Raw genomic sequence first — 18,035 nt, 5'->3', positions numbered from 1 at the left:
TAAGGAACTCTATCTTTGGGAGAAACACTGAAGACCCACTGACAGTATCTGAAGGGGGCCTATAGGGATGCTGGGGAGGGACTCTTCATTAGGGACTGTAGTGATAGGACAAGGGGTAACAGGTTAAAAATTAAACAGGGGAAGTTTAGATTTGATATAAGGAGGAAGTTCTTTACTGTTAGGGTGGTGAGGCACTGGAATGGGTTGTCCAGGGAGGTTGTGAATGCTCCATCCCTGGCAGTGTTCAAGGCCAGGTTGGATGAGGCCTTGGGTGACATGGTTTAGTGTGAGGTGTCCCTGCCCATGGCAGGGGGATTGGAACTGGATGATCTTAAGGTCCTTTCCAACCCTAACTATTCTGATTCTATGATCTGTTCTCATACTGCAGTCCTGACATTGTCAAGTCATTGATAGATGTGTGTGAGAAGCTATGACCACAAGCCTTGGCAACCAAAGTGAGCCTACAGAACGATGAAGGTGGTGTTTATATCCCCAGAAACATGGGTGTCTTCCTGGGGCCACAGGAAATTCTGAGGGTAAAAAGCAGGCAGCAGTATTTTGGGGACCATGGCACTCAACTAAGCTAAGCTCAAATCCTGCTCTGTTAAATACTCATTGTTGCATTTTATGGAAGGAAGTGATAGCTTAAAATTGGAGGAGTGCAGGAGAAAGCTTTTAGGTACACTAATTGAGCGTGATTTTCCGAGCCACACACATGAGTCATGTTGCTCACATAAACAGCCTCAGAGGGTTCATATTATCTGTTTTTCGTATAAATGGTAAATAGGCGCATGGATTCACGGGGACCAGCTCACAGCAGTAGTTACTTGCAAGTAGAAGCATTTACAGATCATGCACTTGGAGACCAATTTCAGAAGATATCTTCATATGCCAGAATGATATGAAATTTTACAGCCAAGTCATTAGGTAATTATACGTATGGAAATACTTCACACCTTACTCGATCAGCTTGAATCTACCAATTGGAAGAGAACAAACTCTTGGATGCTTTACATCTAAGTGTTGAAATATCTCCTGAATTTAGAGTTGACTGCGTTCCCTTTTACCCTGTCATGCTTAGAGCACAAGAAGGACTTAAGATAGACCAACTAAATGGGTTAATTTGTTCTTAAGGAAATGGTTAATTGGTTATTGCTTCAAGGAGGTTTGAAAGTCCTCTGTTTTGTATAATCTATAGTTTAATAAGCTTGTCTGACTGCTTGGCTACTGGACTAAACCTCAGTAGGGAGAAAACCTGCAGGTTCCAGTGCAGCCGGTAAACACAAATCAAGTTTGCTTTGTGTACATGTGGTTGCTTAGAGTGAGTTAAAGTTTTAGACACAGTTGTAAGTGCTCTAGAGACTTTCTCTTTAAGATGTTATATCCACCAAGACTTTAATAGTTGGGGGAGGGTTGGTTGCTCTCTGACCACATATCTGATTCACTATGGATTTTGTAACTTTGGTAGCAGTGACCTCATTTTGGCAAAATAATGTGTGTCATTTACTGAGCCTCTTGCTGCTTTAGCAGTCACAAGATTATTAGGGTTATAACCCGAGTAATTTATGGAAAGGAGAAGATTCTTAAATATCCTTTTATTTTCTTGGAAAGGCTCATTTTATTGAAAACATATTTTAGCTCTGAGTGAGAATGAGAGATCCTCAGCCAAGCACCCAGTGGGAATTGTGCTGTCCAGTGTGTTGAAAAGGTGAATTGTAATGTATGGGTGTCTAGACGTTTCCTCTTGTTGCTGTCAACAGTCCAGTTGGCTGTATTTTTTTTTTCCAGTGAATAGGAGCATTGATTTTCCTCTCTCTTTGGCCAGAGCTTTCATTTTACATATCTCTCCCCTTCTGTGTCTCTTTCTCTCTCCCTCCCTCTTTCTTCTTTCTCTCTCTCTCTCTTCCTCTATTTGTGAGAGGGAAGACTTTAAGAGCTGACAGCGGGCTTTCTAACTCAGAATGATTCATGTAAGACACCTGAAAGGCAAGCTCTGCACCAGCATCACTGCAAGAAAGGTAGGGCTTTGAGGCTAAACAGTCTGTAAAACTCTGAGCAAAGCATACAGAACATGAGATAAATTGATTAAGTCTGTGGATCTGTCAAAGATGCAGAGAAAAGTTTGGGAGAGAAGGAGTTTTTCAGCTCTGTTGTTCGGGGTGCTCTTTCAAATTAAAACTTTAATGTATTTTTCATAAGTAGGGGTGGGGGGGAAGGTGCCCTTCTGTAGCCTTGAATAATGAATGTAATGAGGAGCGTTTTTCCCGTGGATGGTAAACTATAATTTATCCCCGTTGTGCTTCACAGACCTGCGTGCATGTGTAAATGTGTGATTCCCTTTCCTCCCCCCCCCCGATTATTTTCTATTATACTTTCTGAAAGTTTGCCTTATCCAGCTGTTATTTATATTCGCTTCCTGAATGCGAATCTGACCTAGTAATTCCGAGTGATTTTGCATGTGACGCACGAGCTCTCGCACACACCTCAGATGTTTCAATCATGCACTTCAAGCAATATGTATGTTTGTAGGAATCACGCTCTTAATAAAAACCCCCTTACAACCCAAAGCAGTTGTTTTGGCAGAGGAGTGACAGCGCTGTGATAGATGGGCCCGATAGTTGTGTGTGTTGCGTGTGCTTGCTCGGAGTTAGTGGGAAAGAGGAGGGAGAGAGCAAGCGAAAGGGGGGAGAAAAAAAGAGACAGGGAAGGAGAGAGCGGGAGGGAGAGAGATTGAGAGAGAGAGAGAGAGAGAGAGAGGCAGACTTGGCAAACGGAATCTTATGGGTATACTGAAACAGCAGATCAGAATTGTGAAACCAGAGCCAGGGCTGAAATGTGATGCTTTTTTGCTCTTTTGTGCTTGTTGTGGTTCTCATCTTCCCATTTAGAAGGCTGCATACCATCCAACAGAATATTTTGATCACAGATTGAACAATGCAGCAATCAAGCCTGATAAGCCACCTGGAAGTTTTGCTTGAGATGATTTCTAGTGGGTTTACTGATCCCTGTGAGCATCATGACTGCCTTTAGCATTGTGGAGGAGGACTCGAGTTTCTTATGAGGGCCCCACTTGGAAAAGCAGGCTGTGCAGATTCAAGCCTCCGGTTCTGTTCATGCTGTTCAAAAGCCTTTCCTCACCCTTGCTGATTTGTTTTTATGATTTACATACACTCCTGTGGAGATTTACAGAATGGATTGTCTGTGCATTGTCACGACCAAGGTAGGACTGGAAACATTGCTGTTATGTGTGTATATTTCTCTGATATTTTTCTGTTCCTGTAATTAAATAGATTGAGCATGTACTGTGTCAGGTTGCAAGATAAAGTGATAAATAAGCTTTGCTACAATGAGCGTTTTGTTCTCTTTTTTTCTGTAGATTATGCAGTTTGTTTCTGTATCACTTCCTAAATGATATGTAATTTACTTACTTATACTGGCAAAAGGGATGATTTCATATTTTATCTTATCCTATGCTCGTGTCTATTAATATCTCCAGCTACTAGAGCACTTTCAAATGCATGGTATAATGCACATATTTTCTCAACTTATCAGTCTATTCTGTACAGTAATGAATAAAAAAATAAAGGGGGGGCATTATATGGGTCCTAGGACTTTAAAGAGGCCAATCAGATGTAGTTTAGATAGTCATGATGTTTCTGATTGGAGAGATGCAAGTTTCTTGTGGCTTATTGTGGCTTTTTTTTTGGGGGGGGGGGGGACACGACACATAGCTTACTTTGCATCTCCAGGCCTGAAAAATAAAAATGCCTTGGTCCCAATTCAGCACTCTTATACTGGTGTTAGATCCAACCTGACTGTTTGGGAATGGTCCTTCTAAATAATCCCTTCCAAACTTGTATATAAGCATTTTTTTATCTACAACAACAGTGGCAGGCTGAGAACTTTAGGGCTAAGGACAATTCCCAATGTTAAGGTCTAGGCTGAAGGACTCTTGGAGATGTCCTCAAACTTAGCAAACTAACTTAATATTAAATGACAGGGAGATCATCAGGGTACTCTCTTTCTGTTGCTACAGGTCAGGCAGTGCATGTTTGTAGCTGCATTTGCACGTGGTGATAGTATTTGTAAGGAGCAGTTGCCAGGGGAAGCCCAGACATTGGGGTTCAGCACAGTTGCTCCCTGTTCTGCTTCATTTTTGATGAATTTTATCAATTGCATAGGACTTTCAAAGTGTATGGGGTTGCCAGAGCACCTGAAGGCTGTGTAAATGGGAAGGCAAACCAATGGTTAGCATTACTGTCATCATTGCTGTCATTTTTTGCGTCATGGCCATGCAAAATGGGGACCTCCATCTGTGACACAGATAAGGGCAGGAGGAGACACACCGAGCACCCATGGGCAGCACTGAGGGGTGGCAGGTGGCTGCCAGAGAGAGCAGGGAGCTCGGTGGAGCTGTAGAAACAGATGCGAGCTGTCATTCCCATCTTGCTGGTGGAGAAACCCGTATGGGGAAAGAACAGGAGGTGAATGAGGCCACAGAAGGAGTGTATGCTCCTGTGGCCTCATTCACCTCCTGTTGTTTCCAAGTCCTTCTGGCTCCCACAGGCTGTACTCAACCTGAGACTACATCATCCACCTGCCCTGGAGCAGAGCGGAGCTGCCTGTGGGTGCCCATTGACGCACACTGGTGAAAAGTGCTCAGCAGCAGTGGTGCAGCACCACTGAGCAAAGGTTGGATCCAGCATCATGCTAAACATCCAATTTACGCTCCAAGACATTGCTTTCCAATTGTAAATAAGCAGGAATGTGGGAAAAAAGGAGTGGTGATCCGTCCCACTTCTTGGTGTCCAGTGGTGCAGTGGGGACCTGCAATCACAACCATCCTTGGCAAAAGTTTGGCAAGGAGGTGTATAGTAACTGGATTTGGAGAGGGTAGTTAGTCTGCTTTTAGGATGGTATAATTGGGTGAAGAACATGGCCCAGTGCCTTTTTTTTTATATCAAAACCCACCACTTTATTTGTTTTATGAATTGGTGATGAAAGTTTCCACTGAACATTTCCCCAGGGCCTTCTGGGCAATAACAAATGTAGACTTACCATCATCTCACTACTGATCTTGCTTTGGGCAGAGCTTCCAACACCATCTACACCAATATTTTTCCTCCCAGCTTTTCTGTCTCTAGAATCTGCTACTAAATGGCTGAAATGATCTGAAAGTCAAACATACAAGCCTCAAATATTCAACTTCAGAAATTCAGCCTTTGCTGCCAACTTTTACGTTGGAATGAGATAAGACTGTGAACTGTGTGTGATCTGCAATTGGATGCATATAGGAATGCTATATTATCATACATAATTGAGCTGAATAATGACAAAACCCTAATTTCAGGATACTTTCATATTGCAAAGGGTTGAAGCCAGATAAATTAGTTGATTTCCTCATCTTGTTTGGTGCCACATTTAAATGCTGCACCAGTGTTGTTATATTGTATTGATCCATAATCTGCTTTTATGTGTTTTATTGTGTACTGGAGTAACTCTGCTTCTCTCCTCCAAAGTTTTTATGGCCTGTGTTTATGGCAATTTTCACCAATATAATAAGAGCAGACATTTCCCAGGCCATTTGAGGTTTAAAAAACAATCATTTCAAGAAGTATGAATTCTACAGAGCAACAGTCTGGTCCTTTTTGGCCTCAGATCAGTTAATTATCCTTATTTGAATATCCTGTTTTTGATTTGTGCAAATGATTGCCATTCTCATTCTTGGAAAAGTGGATCTTAATGTTAAGATGAAGTAAATACATCAGCTTTATTCCTCAGATCTTGTAAGTAATAAAATAAGAGTGATAGATAAATGCTGCTTAAATTGCAAAAAATGAACCCTGTTAAAAAAGTTGACATTATTAACACATGGTGATTAATTTTAGTCTGGAATTTTCAGTCTTTCCAGTCTACAGAAAATGTCATAAATATGCTGGGGTGAATATGCCCTTGTAGATTATGTGCAATGAATCTAAAGATCCTGCTTTGAAATCTATATGGTGAAAGATACCATCTAATAAAATTAATTTCTGATGTACCTTGCCAGACCTTAAATCCTATTGACATTAAGTTTTCAGCCAAAATGTAAGACATGTTTAAGATAGATTTAAGATCTGTACAAATTAGTGCAGATTCTTCCTCTCCTTTTTTATTTCCTTCATTTTTCCATGCATTTCTGAACCCAGGACTTAGGAAATGCTGAATCCGTCAAGGACAACTTCTTATGGTCTCCTAGTTTATTTTAATTGATCATGTTCCCAGCATAGTTTTTCTTTTATTGTTGCTTAAAGCACATTAATTAGTGGTATTATTTTATCATTAGGAAGAATTCAGTATTAATGACAGCTTAGATCAAGACTCCATCCCAACAGGAGCACCAAGAGTTTTTGAGAAGGAAGAACATTCTCACTGTGCCTCCCAGCAGTCAGAGGCAACACGCTGTCCTCTCCCCTAGCTATCATCCATCCTTCTGCCTTTTACAGAATTGTGAATACAACAGTAGCTGCCTCTGGTGAAAAAGAAAATAGATAGCTCTGTGTTGCTTGACAAGACTTACTATAACAGGGGCTGCTTCACTGAAACCCCCCAGTACTTGGTGTCAGACAATCCCACTATGGGCACCCAGTTGTCTGTCACAAGGAGGACTAGCTAAAGATCTTTTCCTAGGATAGAGATTTTAAAACTTCCTGGGAAATGTAGTCTAATGTTTTGTTATCCTTAATATCATTAATGCCCCTAAGAACTGTCAATGTCAGTTGCTACTGTGGTCACCTCTTGTTTTGTTTGGGAGCTGTGTTTTCAGGTTGGCTTAAAATCCCAGATTTTATCACCTGAAAGCTACTGTGTTTTGAGAAGAGCTTGCAAAGGTATGCACAAAGACCAGACACCAAGTAAAATAACCTGAATTTATTCACAAAACCTAAACCACTTCCTCTTTGTTGCCTGACTCCCATGTTCGTAGCACTGAGCGCTGGCGTCAGTGTATTTCCTGTGACCCAGAGAACTGGCCACCTTCAGACCCAGGGAGAATGCCCACCTTGAACCTATTGGTTTTATTAGCTACAAGAATAAATTTCCATCGTCAAAATGTTGAAAATTCTGCAACAATTACTCTTTCTTGGGGGTTCTTGTTACCAGCTTCCACTTAACTCTATGGTGGTTTAAACTAGATCACTCACTACACAGGTTCCACTTTTTATTCAGTTATCACTGACCTCTGTGGGAGCACACAGTTAAATGAAACTGTGATTATTCATGTGAATGGAAAAAAAGTCTTGTATATTTGGGGTTTTTGGTTGGTTATTTTTTGGGTGGTTTTTTTTAGAGTTCATGAAAATCTCAGTTGATTCCACTAGTGAAGAAGTTTGGTGTTTTGCTTTGGTCTTTTAATTCTGTGTTAGTCTAATTTGGTATGTTCACAATATCCCTCTTTTCATGGCTGTCTGTCCAGCACCTTTTCTAAGGATTTTGTTCAAGTGTTTAAAAGAATGAAATAAAGATGGAAGGAAAAAAACTGTTTTGTAATGGTGCTGTGAAGCAGGGCGACGTGCTTGCTTATGTTGACCCAAACCAAGGCTGAATATGTACATTTCTGACTGGCAAGGTTGCCAGGAGCCAGCAACATCTGTCTGTCCTATTTTCTTCCGCTCATCCAGCAATGTATTTGGAACAGAGGACACCAATGTGTGCACTTAAGGCAAAACTCTGACAGATGTGAAAGCAGAAGTCTCGATATGTGCAATGATTGTGGAAAATAAACATCCACTGCGTCAAGTACACGACCAACATCTGCCTTAGACCCTGGCTGATGTATGACTTTTCTGTAGGTGTCTTCCACTCTATGCACTCATCACCCCACTTTGCAGCATGAAGAATGAAGCAGAGAAGAGCTGTACAATATGCACCATGTCTTTTTGTTTAGTGTTAGCTTTCCTTTCCCCCTAGTCCCAAAGTGGAAGACAAGGCAAAATTCAGAGCTCATGTCCTTAGTAGCATCACTGTGAATCTGAGAGAGGGGTTGCTGTGGCTTGACTTTGAAACTACCAGTGTATATCAAGTATCATTATAAATCAGTGTGCCATGCTTAGGAAAGGTAGGAGCAGGTCTTGTGTCTCATTAGAATACTGTGGATTCTCCAAGTGAGGGGGAAACACTCATTCAGCATTTATCCAACACAGTTTACTCCCAGTGCCAACACATTTGATTTAAAGAGTGTTTTTAGAACTTGGCTGAAGAGTGGGAAAATGTGCAGGTGGCACCACTGGAGTGACCTCACCTCCAGCCTCTCTGATATAAAGCAGCAGTAAAACCAAGTCCCAAGATGCTCTCAGAAGGGCAGAGTGATAAATCAGATCAGGTCACCTGCTGGAGGTGGAGGGCAGGTCCACACCTTATATGCCAGCTGTTGGTCTCACCTTGCAGGGGTGAATCCACCATGAGGTTAGTTTGAGTTATTGATTCTGGTGGCCTGATGCCAATGCAAATAACTAACAGACTATTTATTTATGAAGTGCTTTTATAATTGGCCTTACTGAAGAAAATAGGCCTGTTTACCACCTTTCCCCAATTATAATGTGTTAATCTGAAAAACCCCAAATCTAGAGGTTTGGAAAGGTACGTACTTAAAGAATGAGGTTCAATTTATTTTGTGGGCCTTCTTACAAGATCATCTGTATGTGCCCGAAAGGCTGTAGAGTCAGTCCCCACATTAGGAAATTATAAAGCTAGGTATGAATACTGAGCTTGAACCAGTGCCTCAGGTGTTGTATACTCATATAATCTTACGAAAAGTAGCAGAGCTGTAGGAAGCTGCACTATGTGAGGGTCTGATTTAAATTTAGCTGGATAGGAAACAAAAAAAAGCCACATTTCTATGTGCCCGTGTATTGTTAATAGATTTGGGCAACATTTGTTGTTTTCTCCTTGCAAGGCTTCAGGCTTTGAATCATTACAGTTTGAAATCATAAACTGCCTGGCTAAGATTTTTGTGTTGAATTTCCTGGCTATAACAAACTCAAAACAAAGGGAACGTAATGATTTCCCCCCTAGAGATTCACATTTAGCTAAAATTAAAATCTTTTTCTATAGTCATTATTAGGTGGTGATGAGCACTTCAAACTGTGGTGTTTTCCTGCCAGTCCCTGAAAGTGGGATAGAGCTGAATCCATGCAATTTACATGTAATTTAGTAAACTCCATTCTGAAGTGGTACTTGAGGACAGCTTTGATGACTATGGGTGTGCTGCTGGCTAAACTGCACAGTCTTAGAAGAGCGGGAAGTTCCTTTTCAATGATCTTAGCTGGACAATATACCCATAGATGTTTGACACATGGGGAGTATATCTGAGTATCTATTTCAAATCTTTATTTCCCAGTGTTAAATTTTGGGACAATTATTACAAGCTTCTGGCTTTTGGATTTCAAAATCTGAATGTAAACTGATGAGATACATGTTGTCTTTTCTAGAAAAAAAAACACTTTTTTGGGGAGAGTCTCAAGAAAATTACACAGAACAAACCAATGTGCATTGCATATGTAATGTCTTGTAATTATATCTTGTCAAAAGCTCAACTTTTTTCTTCTTTATTCTTTAGAAATATGGTAATTGTCCCTTTTCCCTTGTAGTTAATTATAAATTTCAGGAAGAATTAAGTCTGTTAAATCTCTTCTTCCCTGTCTTCCCCCTCCCTTGGTCTCTATGGCAATAGCAGGAATAGAAAAGAATTACTCTGATCTCTATTTCTGAGTGACATTTCGTTTCTTCCAAGCATTGACCCTGTTTAGTGCAACTGAAATTTCCAATCTATTTTGTTAGATTATAATTTGCTGATTTTAGGGAGTTGTCTTTATTTAGGCTGGTTTTAACTGTGAAAGGAGAATGGTGATTTGTTTCATAAATCTATGAATAGCTCTATAAATGGAGAAGAGAAAATGTTCAATTAACTGCTCAGGCAGATATGGTTGGGGCTTAATACTAGTGCACAGCAGTGGAGAGCTGCAGATGCAAGGAAAGGTGGGAGATACTGAGCAGGAAAAAGAAAACAAGAGCCTGATCCTTGCTCAATTAATAATAATGCTGCCTGATGATAGCAGAGCTATACATCCTTAGCATCCCTTCTCTAATATTCAGAGGGCCTGGGTGGAGGTGGGAAGATAATTTCCCAGTGCCAAGATGAGCTGCATTTTTATGCATTTCAAGTAGCAGAAGCTGACAAAATAGGCTCTTTGCAATGTCCAATAGGCCACTAAAAGCAGAAAAGTTGTGTCTCCTGGCACGCATCTTCAACATAATCATGTATTTCTTTGGTGTTTTAATCTGCCTGCTACTAATATGCAAATTTTCTTCTCTCTCTGTTAACCTGATGCAATGCAAGTCTGAAAAAGCAAAAGGATGTGTGCAGTCAAGGAGAAGGGGATGGTTTTTTATGAGTGAATCATTAGGTCAGAGGTCTGGCCTACTATATGATTGTATTTTACACAGTCTGAGACCTCTGTTGAGACCTTTAGTTGAAATCTACAATTTCCATATCTCCAGGGAATCGTCTGCATCAGAGAAGATAATTTGCAAGGATGTGTGGGAGTAGCTAAATATGTTCCACTGCGTTTGACTTCAGCCAAATCTTTTGCTACCGGAGACCTCACTCAAGGACTTGCATATAATTTGCAAATCATATTCTTGGCCATTCCAGTGGATACAAAGAGAGTCCCACCTGTGGCTGCTTTTGACTCTGACCACCAATATCTTCTCTGAGAAAGAATACCAAATCAGATCTTAGAGTGTTGCAGTTCAGTGAGCCCTGAAGCTTTAGTAGAAGAAATATTCCTAAATATCCCTCCTGGATTTTGTTACATCTTCCTTCATAGCTAAGATTTGCCTCCAAATGTGTCTCCAGCCAGAATCACATTAGGCAATATTTGGCCATCAGAATTTGGTATTGATGATATATATACATATAGTCTCACCTATGAGAAAGTGGCAATAAATTATACGTATTTGCTCTTCAAGTCCTCTAAACAACCTTAGCAGTTACTATAGTTGATCACACACCACAAAAGAGGAATTCTTTCTTCACATCTTACCTAGAGCTTGCTGATGTCCATCTGCATCTCTGTCACCTGAAGACTGTCTTGTGCAGTGCCACAAAGCTCTCCCCTTCCAATCCAATGTTCAGTATTTCAGTCCCAATACTGCAGTGGGACTGATGCCACCACTCTGCATTACATTAATGTATCTGCAAGATACATTATACTGATGTTCCTAACCAGTGTTAACAGCAGTCACTTATTTTAACATCTGAGTGAGAAAAAGCATGTAGGAAAGAAGCTAGCTTAAATATTTTATGCCGGGAAGGTAGATATTGTACATTGACTCTGAAGGGCTTGCAGCCTTGGTTTTGTCTTCTGAAATTGATGCTTTTCTGTGTCCTGGTTACCTATGGGGTCTGCATTTCTGGACGCTTGATAAACCGATTGGATTAGGGATTAAATGTAACAGGGCCTCCAGAAAAGGGATTGCACTGTCTCTGACTAGGAGGTTTTCATCTCTGTCTGACTTTGGTCATCGCTTCATTGCTTCCTGACTGTATTATTGCTGTGCAATTTATCAACCCAGAAAAAAAGCTGTGACTGATGTGAATGCAGCAATGAGAAGGGCATTATTCTTTTGTGTCCTAAGGTCTCTTTATACAAAAATTACAAAACCTGTAGATCTTATTGCATATTTTGAAGTCTCTGATTGCATGAAGCTGCGATAAAGCCTATGCCTGGATAGTTGTGTCTATCAGTACAGTGGAGCTGTCTCAGGGGTGAAGCTTAGTGCAGGAGGCTGGGTATCCTCAAAGACAGGCAGTAAAACAAGATTGTGGAAATCACTCATTCATAAGCTATGGAGAAGCAGCCTTCCTGTTTCCATTTCAGACTGAGAAGTCTTTTATTGGAACGTATTCTTCCAAACAGCAAAATAAGACATATTCTTTTTGCATATAAATATTACTAAACGTCAAAAGCAGACTAAAGGTAATTCTGTCCTCCCTTGAAAGCTGTCTGAAGAAAGATGATTTCAGTGATGGATTTTCATCACTTTTCAGGTTTTTACTTTTCAGTGTAGTGGTGGACCAGAATCTTTACTCCATATGCTCACCAAACTCCTAAAATGGGGAAAATGTTAGCAGTAATAATGAAATGCAATTAATTCCTTCTACAGCCCACAGATAATTCCCAACATAGTTATTCCTACGTTTACTTGTATTGCCTATGCTTGCAGAATACTTTATGTGCTGTTGAGCTTTTGGGTTATTTTTTGTTCAGTTGGTGGCTCTAGCTGTGACATGTTGGAGCTTTTGGCTGATTTAAAAACAAAAATAATTGAGCACTTTTAGGAAGGAAAGCAGAACCAGCAACTGATGCACAGCCTTATTTCTTAGAACTATTTGAGCTAGGTAAGAGTGTAAGGTGTGAAAGGTATTAATACAAAAAGTAATGATTTTTCAAATAAGAAATCAGTAATAATATAAACAAACCCAATGCCCCCTAATCCCCCAAAAGCTGTAAAACAGTGTTCAGTCCTCGTGCTTGAACTACATGCATTTCTCAAACGATGCCAGTGCAATGTCATATTATCAGCACAGTAACCCAAATTTCCCGCTGTGAAAGGCCAGACTCTGCAGGTCACCCTACAGAACAGATCCATGATCGGCCCAGCCCTGGTGAGAAACTGGGACCTCTGGAGAACTGCTGCCTACGAGCAATTCCCAGTTACCTCTGTCTTTCTGGTCTTTCAATATCCGCATGTGTCATGGGCCTTGGGAGAATTTTGTTCCAAATCTCAAAGTCAAGAATACTTGCAGAGAAGTAGTCCCTCCTGCTGTGAGATCTGGAGCTTTTATTTTGTAGATTTATCCTCTTTGAGAGTGTTAGGCGTCTTTCTGAGGACTCTCCTGCCAACCAGGTTACACATGGTTTCCTGAGTTTGTAAGATCAGCCTTTTAGGTCAGAATAAAGTTTCCTGTCCAAAGCAAATTGTTAATATTCTTGTTTTTATCTTGCTGGGATTAAAGGCTGAAGATGTACCATTATTAAAGAAAGGAACAAATAATTAGCAATAATTCATGCAGTCTTTTGATCAAAATGCATTTATACTTTTATTACTTTGATAGGATTACATAGTTTGCTGTTGCATTCATCCCTTCCTTACATCAGATAACACACACCCGCAGGGTACCACTGCAGTGATAGCAGTGACTTTTCCAAATCCTTTTAAGCAAGACTTTCTAAATTTGCATCTAAAGGTACAATGCTTCTTGCTTGCTAGCTGTTTTTGTGAATATTTGTCGTGGTTTAACCCCACCTAGCAGCTAAATACCACAAAGGCACTTGTTTACTCCTCCCCTTCCCTGGTGGGATGTGGAGGAGAATTGGAAAAAGGTAAAACATGTGGGTTGAGATAAGCAGAGTTTAATAATTGAAATACAGTAAAACATATACTACTACTAATAATTGTAATGAAAAGGGAGGTAACAAAAAGAGAGAAGAAAAAACCCAAGTGGTTCCCAATACAATTGCTTACCACCCACTGACTGATGCTGAGCGATTGGTCCCTTCTGGGTAGCATCCCTCATTTTTTATACTGAGCATGATGTTCTATGGTATGGAATACCCCTCTGCCTAGTTTGGGTTAGGGGTCCTGCCTTTGCTTCCTCCCGTCTTCTTGTGCCCCTCTTCATGGGCAGAGCATAAGACTGAAAAGTCCTTGATCAGAGTAAATGGTACTGAGTAACAACTAAAACATTGATGTGTTATCAGCATTGTTCTCAGACTAGAGCCAAAACACAGCACTGCAGCAGCTACTAGAAAGAAAATTAACTCTCTCCCAGGTGAAACCAGGACAATATTCCTTAAAGTTGTCTAACTGAAAATATAAAAAATAACCAGCTGGTAATGTTTGGGGAATATAAAGCTGAAACTGATATGTATAGCTTTTCCTTTTTATTTTTTTATTTTATTTTACTTATAAAAGTATTTTGTATTGCAATGCTTTACAAATGTTTGCTTTTTGATGGTAAAGCACAAAGCACTTATAGTGCTTCGTTAGTTCATGTTCATAAGTCTGACTCAAATTGAAAATTGCATGAAGCCTAATCATCAGTGTTTGCAGAGGTTGCTCTCCTTTGCTCTCAGCATGGGGAAAAGAAAGGTGGAATGTAGTTGCTTGAAATATATCTGGCCTAAATGAAAATAAAAGTTTTTTTTTTCTCCATGTTATTTCCAGCTTCAGGAACACACATGATTACAAAAGTCCTCCAATTCAAGGAGCTAAATAATAGTTTGACTCATGTGTGAAATGCTGAGAGTAATGGTGACAGACACCAGAATTTAGTCTGAACTTTTCTTCAGGGACTCTGACCCAATCTGCTGTGCAATTTGTTCCGATGGGCTCCAAACCTTTGCTAGAGTGTAATTGAATCACTGCAAATGCAAGGGAAATTACAGGAAGATCACCCCGAAGGCCTGACGGTTGCATCTTGCACTGCCATGTGGAACATTAGCCTTTAAATTAACCCCTCACTCTTTTGGTTCTGCAGTTTCAGAGAACTGCAGGAATCTTGGATGCCTGCCTCCGTGTCCTTCAGGGGCAAATCTGGGGATCAGGCAGAGCGTTCTGCTCAGCAAAGAAACCCACACTAAAAATTTGGGACAGACCAACTCCTCCTGGAAAATAACCCTGGGGTGGTTCCGGCTGCTGCTATCGCCGATTTAAAGAGAACATACAGGAAAAATGCAGCCCATCATGAAATGGGAAAAAAAAACCCGACCTCTACCTACTATTTAAAGCTCCACTGTTCTCGAAAAACTACAGAGTGGAGGAAAGCCAGATGGCACATGCTTGGGGTTCAGAGTGGATGAAGGATATGTTCACCCACATAAATGAGAACTTCAAAGCACCATTAATGGATAACTGTTGAAGCCTTTTTGATCCTGCAAACTGCTGAATGTTTTCCCTACATGACAGTGGAAAATGACTTTGTGAGGTGTAAGGGATACTAGCATACTCCTAGGTGCTCCATCTGGAATGGAGTCCATTGCGCCTAGCGACTGCAGCACATACTGTGTTGTGTATAATGCCATTTTCACTTATTTGCAGCAAAGCCATGGCAGATGCCCATCCCACAAATGCTCAGTTGAAACACCTGCCTGGATACCCATTCAGCACTCTACCGTAAGTTTGAGCCTTTTAATACAAAGATTTGAGAGACTGAATGGTAAGTCGGGTAAAATATCCATGCCCAGTGCGTTTGAGAAAGAGCAGAAATGAGTCCTAAGGCCAGACCAAACTCCTTGGGAAGCCTGAGCTGTTGAAATGTTGGGTAGTGGCTGAGCAGGGTTTCTCCAGTTCTTTGGGAATTTAATTCGTTCCACATGGAGCAATGGGGATCAGTGTCAAGCATGTTATGGTTGTTGTTGTGTCCAGCTCAGAAGAGCGTGGGGTTGCTGTTGATTGCTATAACTCTGAGCTCCAGCTGTGTGTGATGATTGGAAGCCTGCTTGTTTTGCCTGGTTATGGACACGGTTTATGGGAATTCATTCATAAGCTCCTTCAGGGTCTGCCAGAAACAGCTGGTGTTCAAAGTACCAGGCTGTCCCTAGATGCAGGTGGTGACACAAGGAAGGGGAGATGCATCTATTCTTTTCCACAATCTCATGGAAGAAAGAAAGACTGATGATTCCAAGTGTTTTATGAACTAACTATTGGGAAAATTTGCCCAATTAGATAGAAACAACTTTGGAGGTGATGGGCACTTAGTCTGCTGGGTTTATAGGGAACAGCCTTCGTAAATACTTTCCTCCTTCTGCCAATTAGATGCCTTCAGTGAGATTTGCTTTTAACTATCAAAGACAAAGTAATATTTGAAGAGAAAAAAGAAACTGCAATCAAGTTGACACTGCATTGATTAATATCTTGTCTGAACATATCTTGTAGATAAAGCCAAATCCTTGGATGCTGGAAGTTGGAGGGCTGACTAATAGAGCTAGGATGATTTATCTCAGCTGAGGAATTGGCAGGATTTAGTTGACATTTTCTTTGGCTCTGAACCATAGCATGATGTTGGTCCACAGCTATCAACTTGTCACCTTTTATGAGCAGATGAATGTGAAATGAATTCAAGTTTTCACTCTCCCTCAGTCTCTCACTATCTTGCAAATGATGGTAAACTCTGTGGTTTCGGTTGTACTTCCAATATGTTAAAATTCATTATATCATTGTTAAGCTGTATTGAAATTGACCCACTTAAAAGTATTGATTGATCAGTTGAGCTAAGCATTTTTTTTTACCAGGTGAGGATCTAGCCCAGTAACTAATTTTTAATTCTTCTTAATTACTATTTTCCATTCTCAAAGGCTTTGGATTGACTTTATGATGTGGTCTTGTTTTGGTCTGTTTTGTTATATTGAAAGCGTTGCAGCATGAGCACAAGTATGGTAGTGTGGTGCTTTGAGAACTGGAAGTGTACTGGGTATTTGCAGTAAGTTGGGAACAGTTGTACTCAATGATTTCCACTAACATCAAGACCTGACTCTTCAAATAGAGGCTTTAAATGCTTTGGGTATTCTTTATGATATTTGTTTCTCAAAATGTCAAAAATAAAAGCATTTAACTTTACTATTATTTGTTTAGTTTGTCTCTTGTTACACCAGATATGTATGCGTGCATAGCTAATATGTATAAACCTTCTATCTTGCAAAGTTCTATGTTGTCACAAAAGATGATAAACTGAGGATCGAGTTTTATTGTCTTTGTTAGCACTAGAACTGGTCTAAGATCAGAGTAATTCCAAGAAGTGTTATTTTTAAACTGTTACAGTGGAAACTGATTCTGGGACCAATACTGCTTAATAACTTAATCAGCAATACAGACAGTGTGATTGAAAGTACCCTCAGCAAATTTGCAGATGACACCAAGATGCAGCTCTGAGGCCCCCAGCGTAAGGATGCGGAGCTGTTGGAGTGAGTCCAGAGGCCATGAAGATACAGCGAGAGCTGGAGCACCTCTACTGTAGAGGCAGGCTGAGAGAGCTGGATTTGTTCAGCCTGGAGAAGACGATGCTCTGGGGATACCTTATTGCAGCCTTTTAATACTAAAGGGGGACTTAGATGAGAGACAGAGTTTTTAATAGAGCTGGTTGCATTAGGACAAGAGGTAATGGTTTGAAGTAAAAGAGGGGAGATTTAGTTGAGATATTATGAAGTTCTTCCCTGTGAGGGTGCTGGGGCGCTGGAACAGGTTGACCTGAGAAGCTGTGGTTGCCCGATCCCTGGCAGTGTTCAAGGCCAGGTTGGATGGGGCTTGGAGCAACCTGCTCTAGTGGAAGGTGTCCCTGCCCGTGGCAGGGGGTTGGAACTGGATGAGCATCAAAGGTCTTTTCCAACGCAAATCATTCTATGAGTCTATGAAAAAAAGGCCCAACTTATTGTTAGAATACAATTCAGCCATTCACTTAGTTGCTTTTTTTTTTGGTTGTAGAATGCATGTGGTCCTTGAGGTGATTGCCTACTTGGAGCTTGCTTCTATCTATATTTTGCTTGATTATAGAAGTTGAATGGAGTGAAAGAGCTCAGCTCTACCCCAGAAATAAGTTGTAATTCCCAAATACCTCCTGCTTCTTTTTTATCAAACTATTTTCTTTGCAGCGAAACAGATTTTTCTGTCTACCTGATGTGTCAGACATTTATAAGCTTTCTTTACCATACTTCAGTAGATTTCTTGGGAGACTCATGCAGACAGTTCGGGAAAATTAAATCAGACAAAAATGAACTTCTGTATGGTCAGTGTTTTTCCCCATCTGATTTCAAAAGTACTTTTTTAATTGCCTTGCTTTTATTGGAGAAGAATATCTGTGAAATGTCAGCATTTTGATAGAAAGCTGATTAATGAAATGAGAATTTCCAGTGATGCATCAGAGCATATTACCTGCTATGAAAGGCTTGACAGATCAAAACAAAAAAACGCAAGCAGAGATCTGGCCAGTTGTGACAACT

At 40.5% G+C, this 18,035-nt stretch overlaps 1 protein-coding gene across 20 annotated transcripts in view; it reads left to right on the top strand.

The window, feature by feature from the left end:
• DLG2 (discs large MAGUK scaffold protein 2) overlaps positions 1-18,035 on the top strand; it is a 998,920-nt gene that overhangs the window by 152,862 nt on the left and 828,023 nt on the right. For 14 of the 20 annotated variants that reach the window (XM_061457957.1, XM_061457959.1, XM_061457946.1 and 11 more), the window contains one exon: positions 15,142-15,216. The exons of 2 other annotated variants lie outside the window; for them this stretch is intronic. In XM_061457957.1, the coding sequence (XP_061313941.1) occupies positions 15,142-15,216 (75 nt within the window). Of the gene's footprint in view, positions 1-2,648; positions 3,221-15,141; positions 15,217-18,035 lie in introns of those variants that run through there. 4 more of the 20 variants (XM_061457963.1, XM_061457969.1, XM_061457968.1 and 1 more) reach the window with 4 other exon arrangements.

The sequence above is a fragment of the Pezoporus flaviventris genome, unplaced genomic scaffold, assembly GCF_033815535.1.
Source record: "Pezoporus flaviventris isolate CSIRO_AGI_PZ_B2104156 unplaced genomic scaffold, CSIRO_AGI_Pfla_v1 ptg000025l, whole genome shotgun sequence".
In the NCBI taxonomy this organism is placed as follows: domain Eukaryota; kingdom Metazoa; phylum Chordata; class Aves; order Psittaciformes; family Psittacidae; genus Pezoporus; species Pezoporus flaviventris.
The sequence above is the reverse complement of the archived record's forward strand: the minus strand, read 5'-3'. Positions and strand labels throughout refer to the sequence as shown.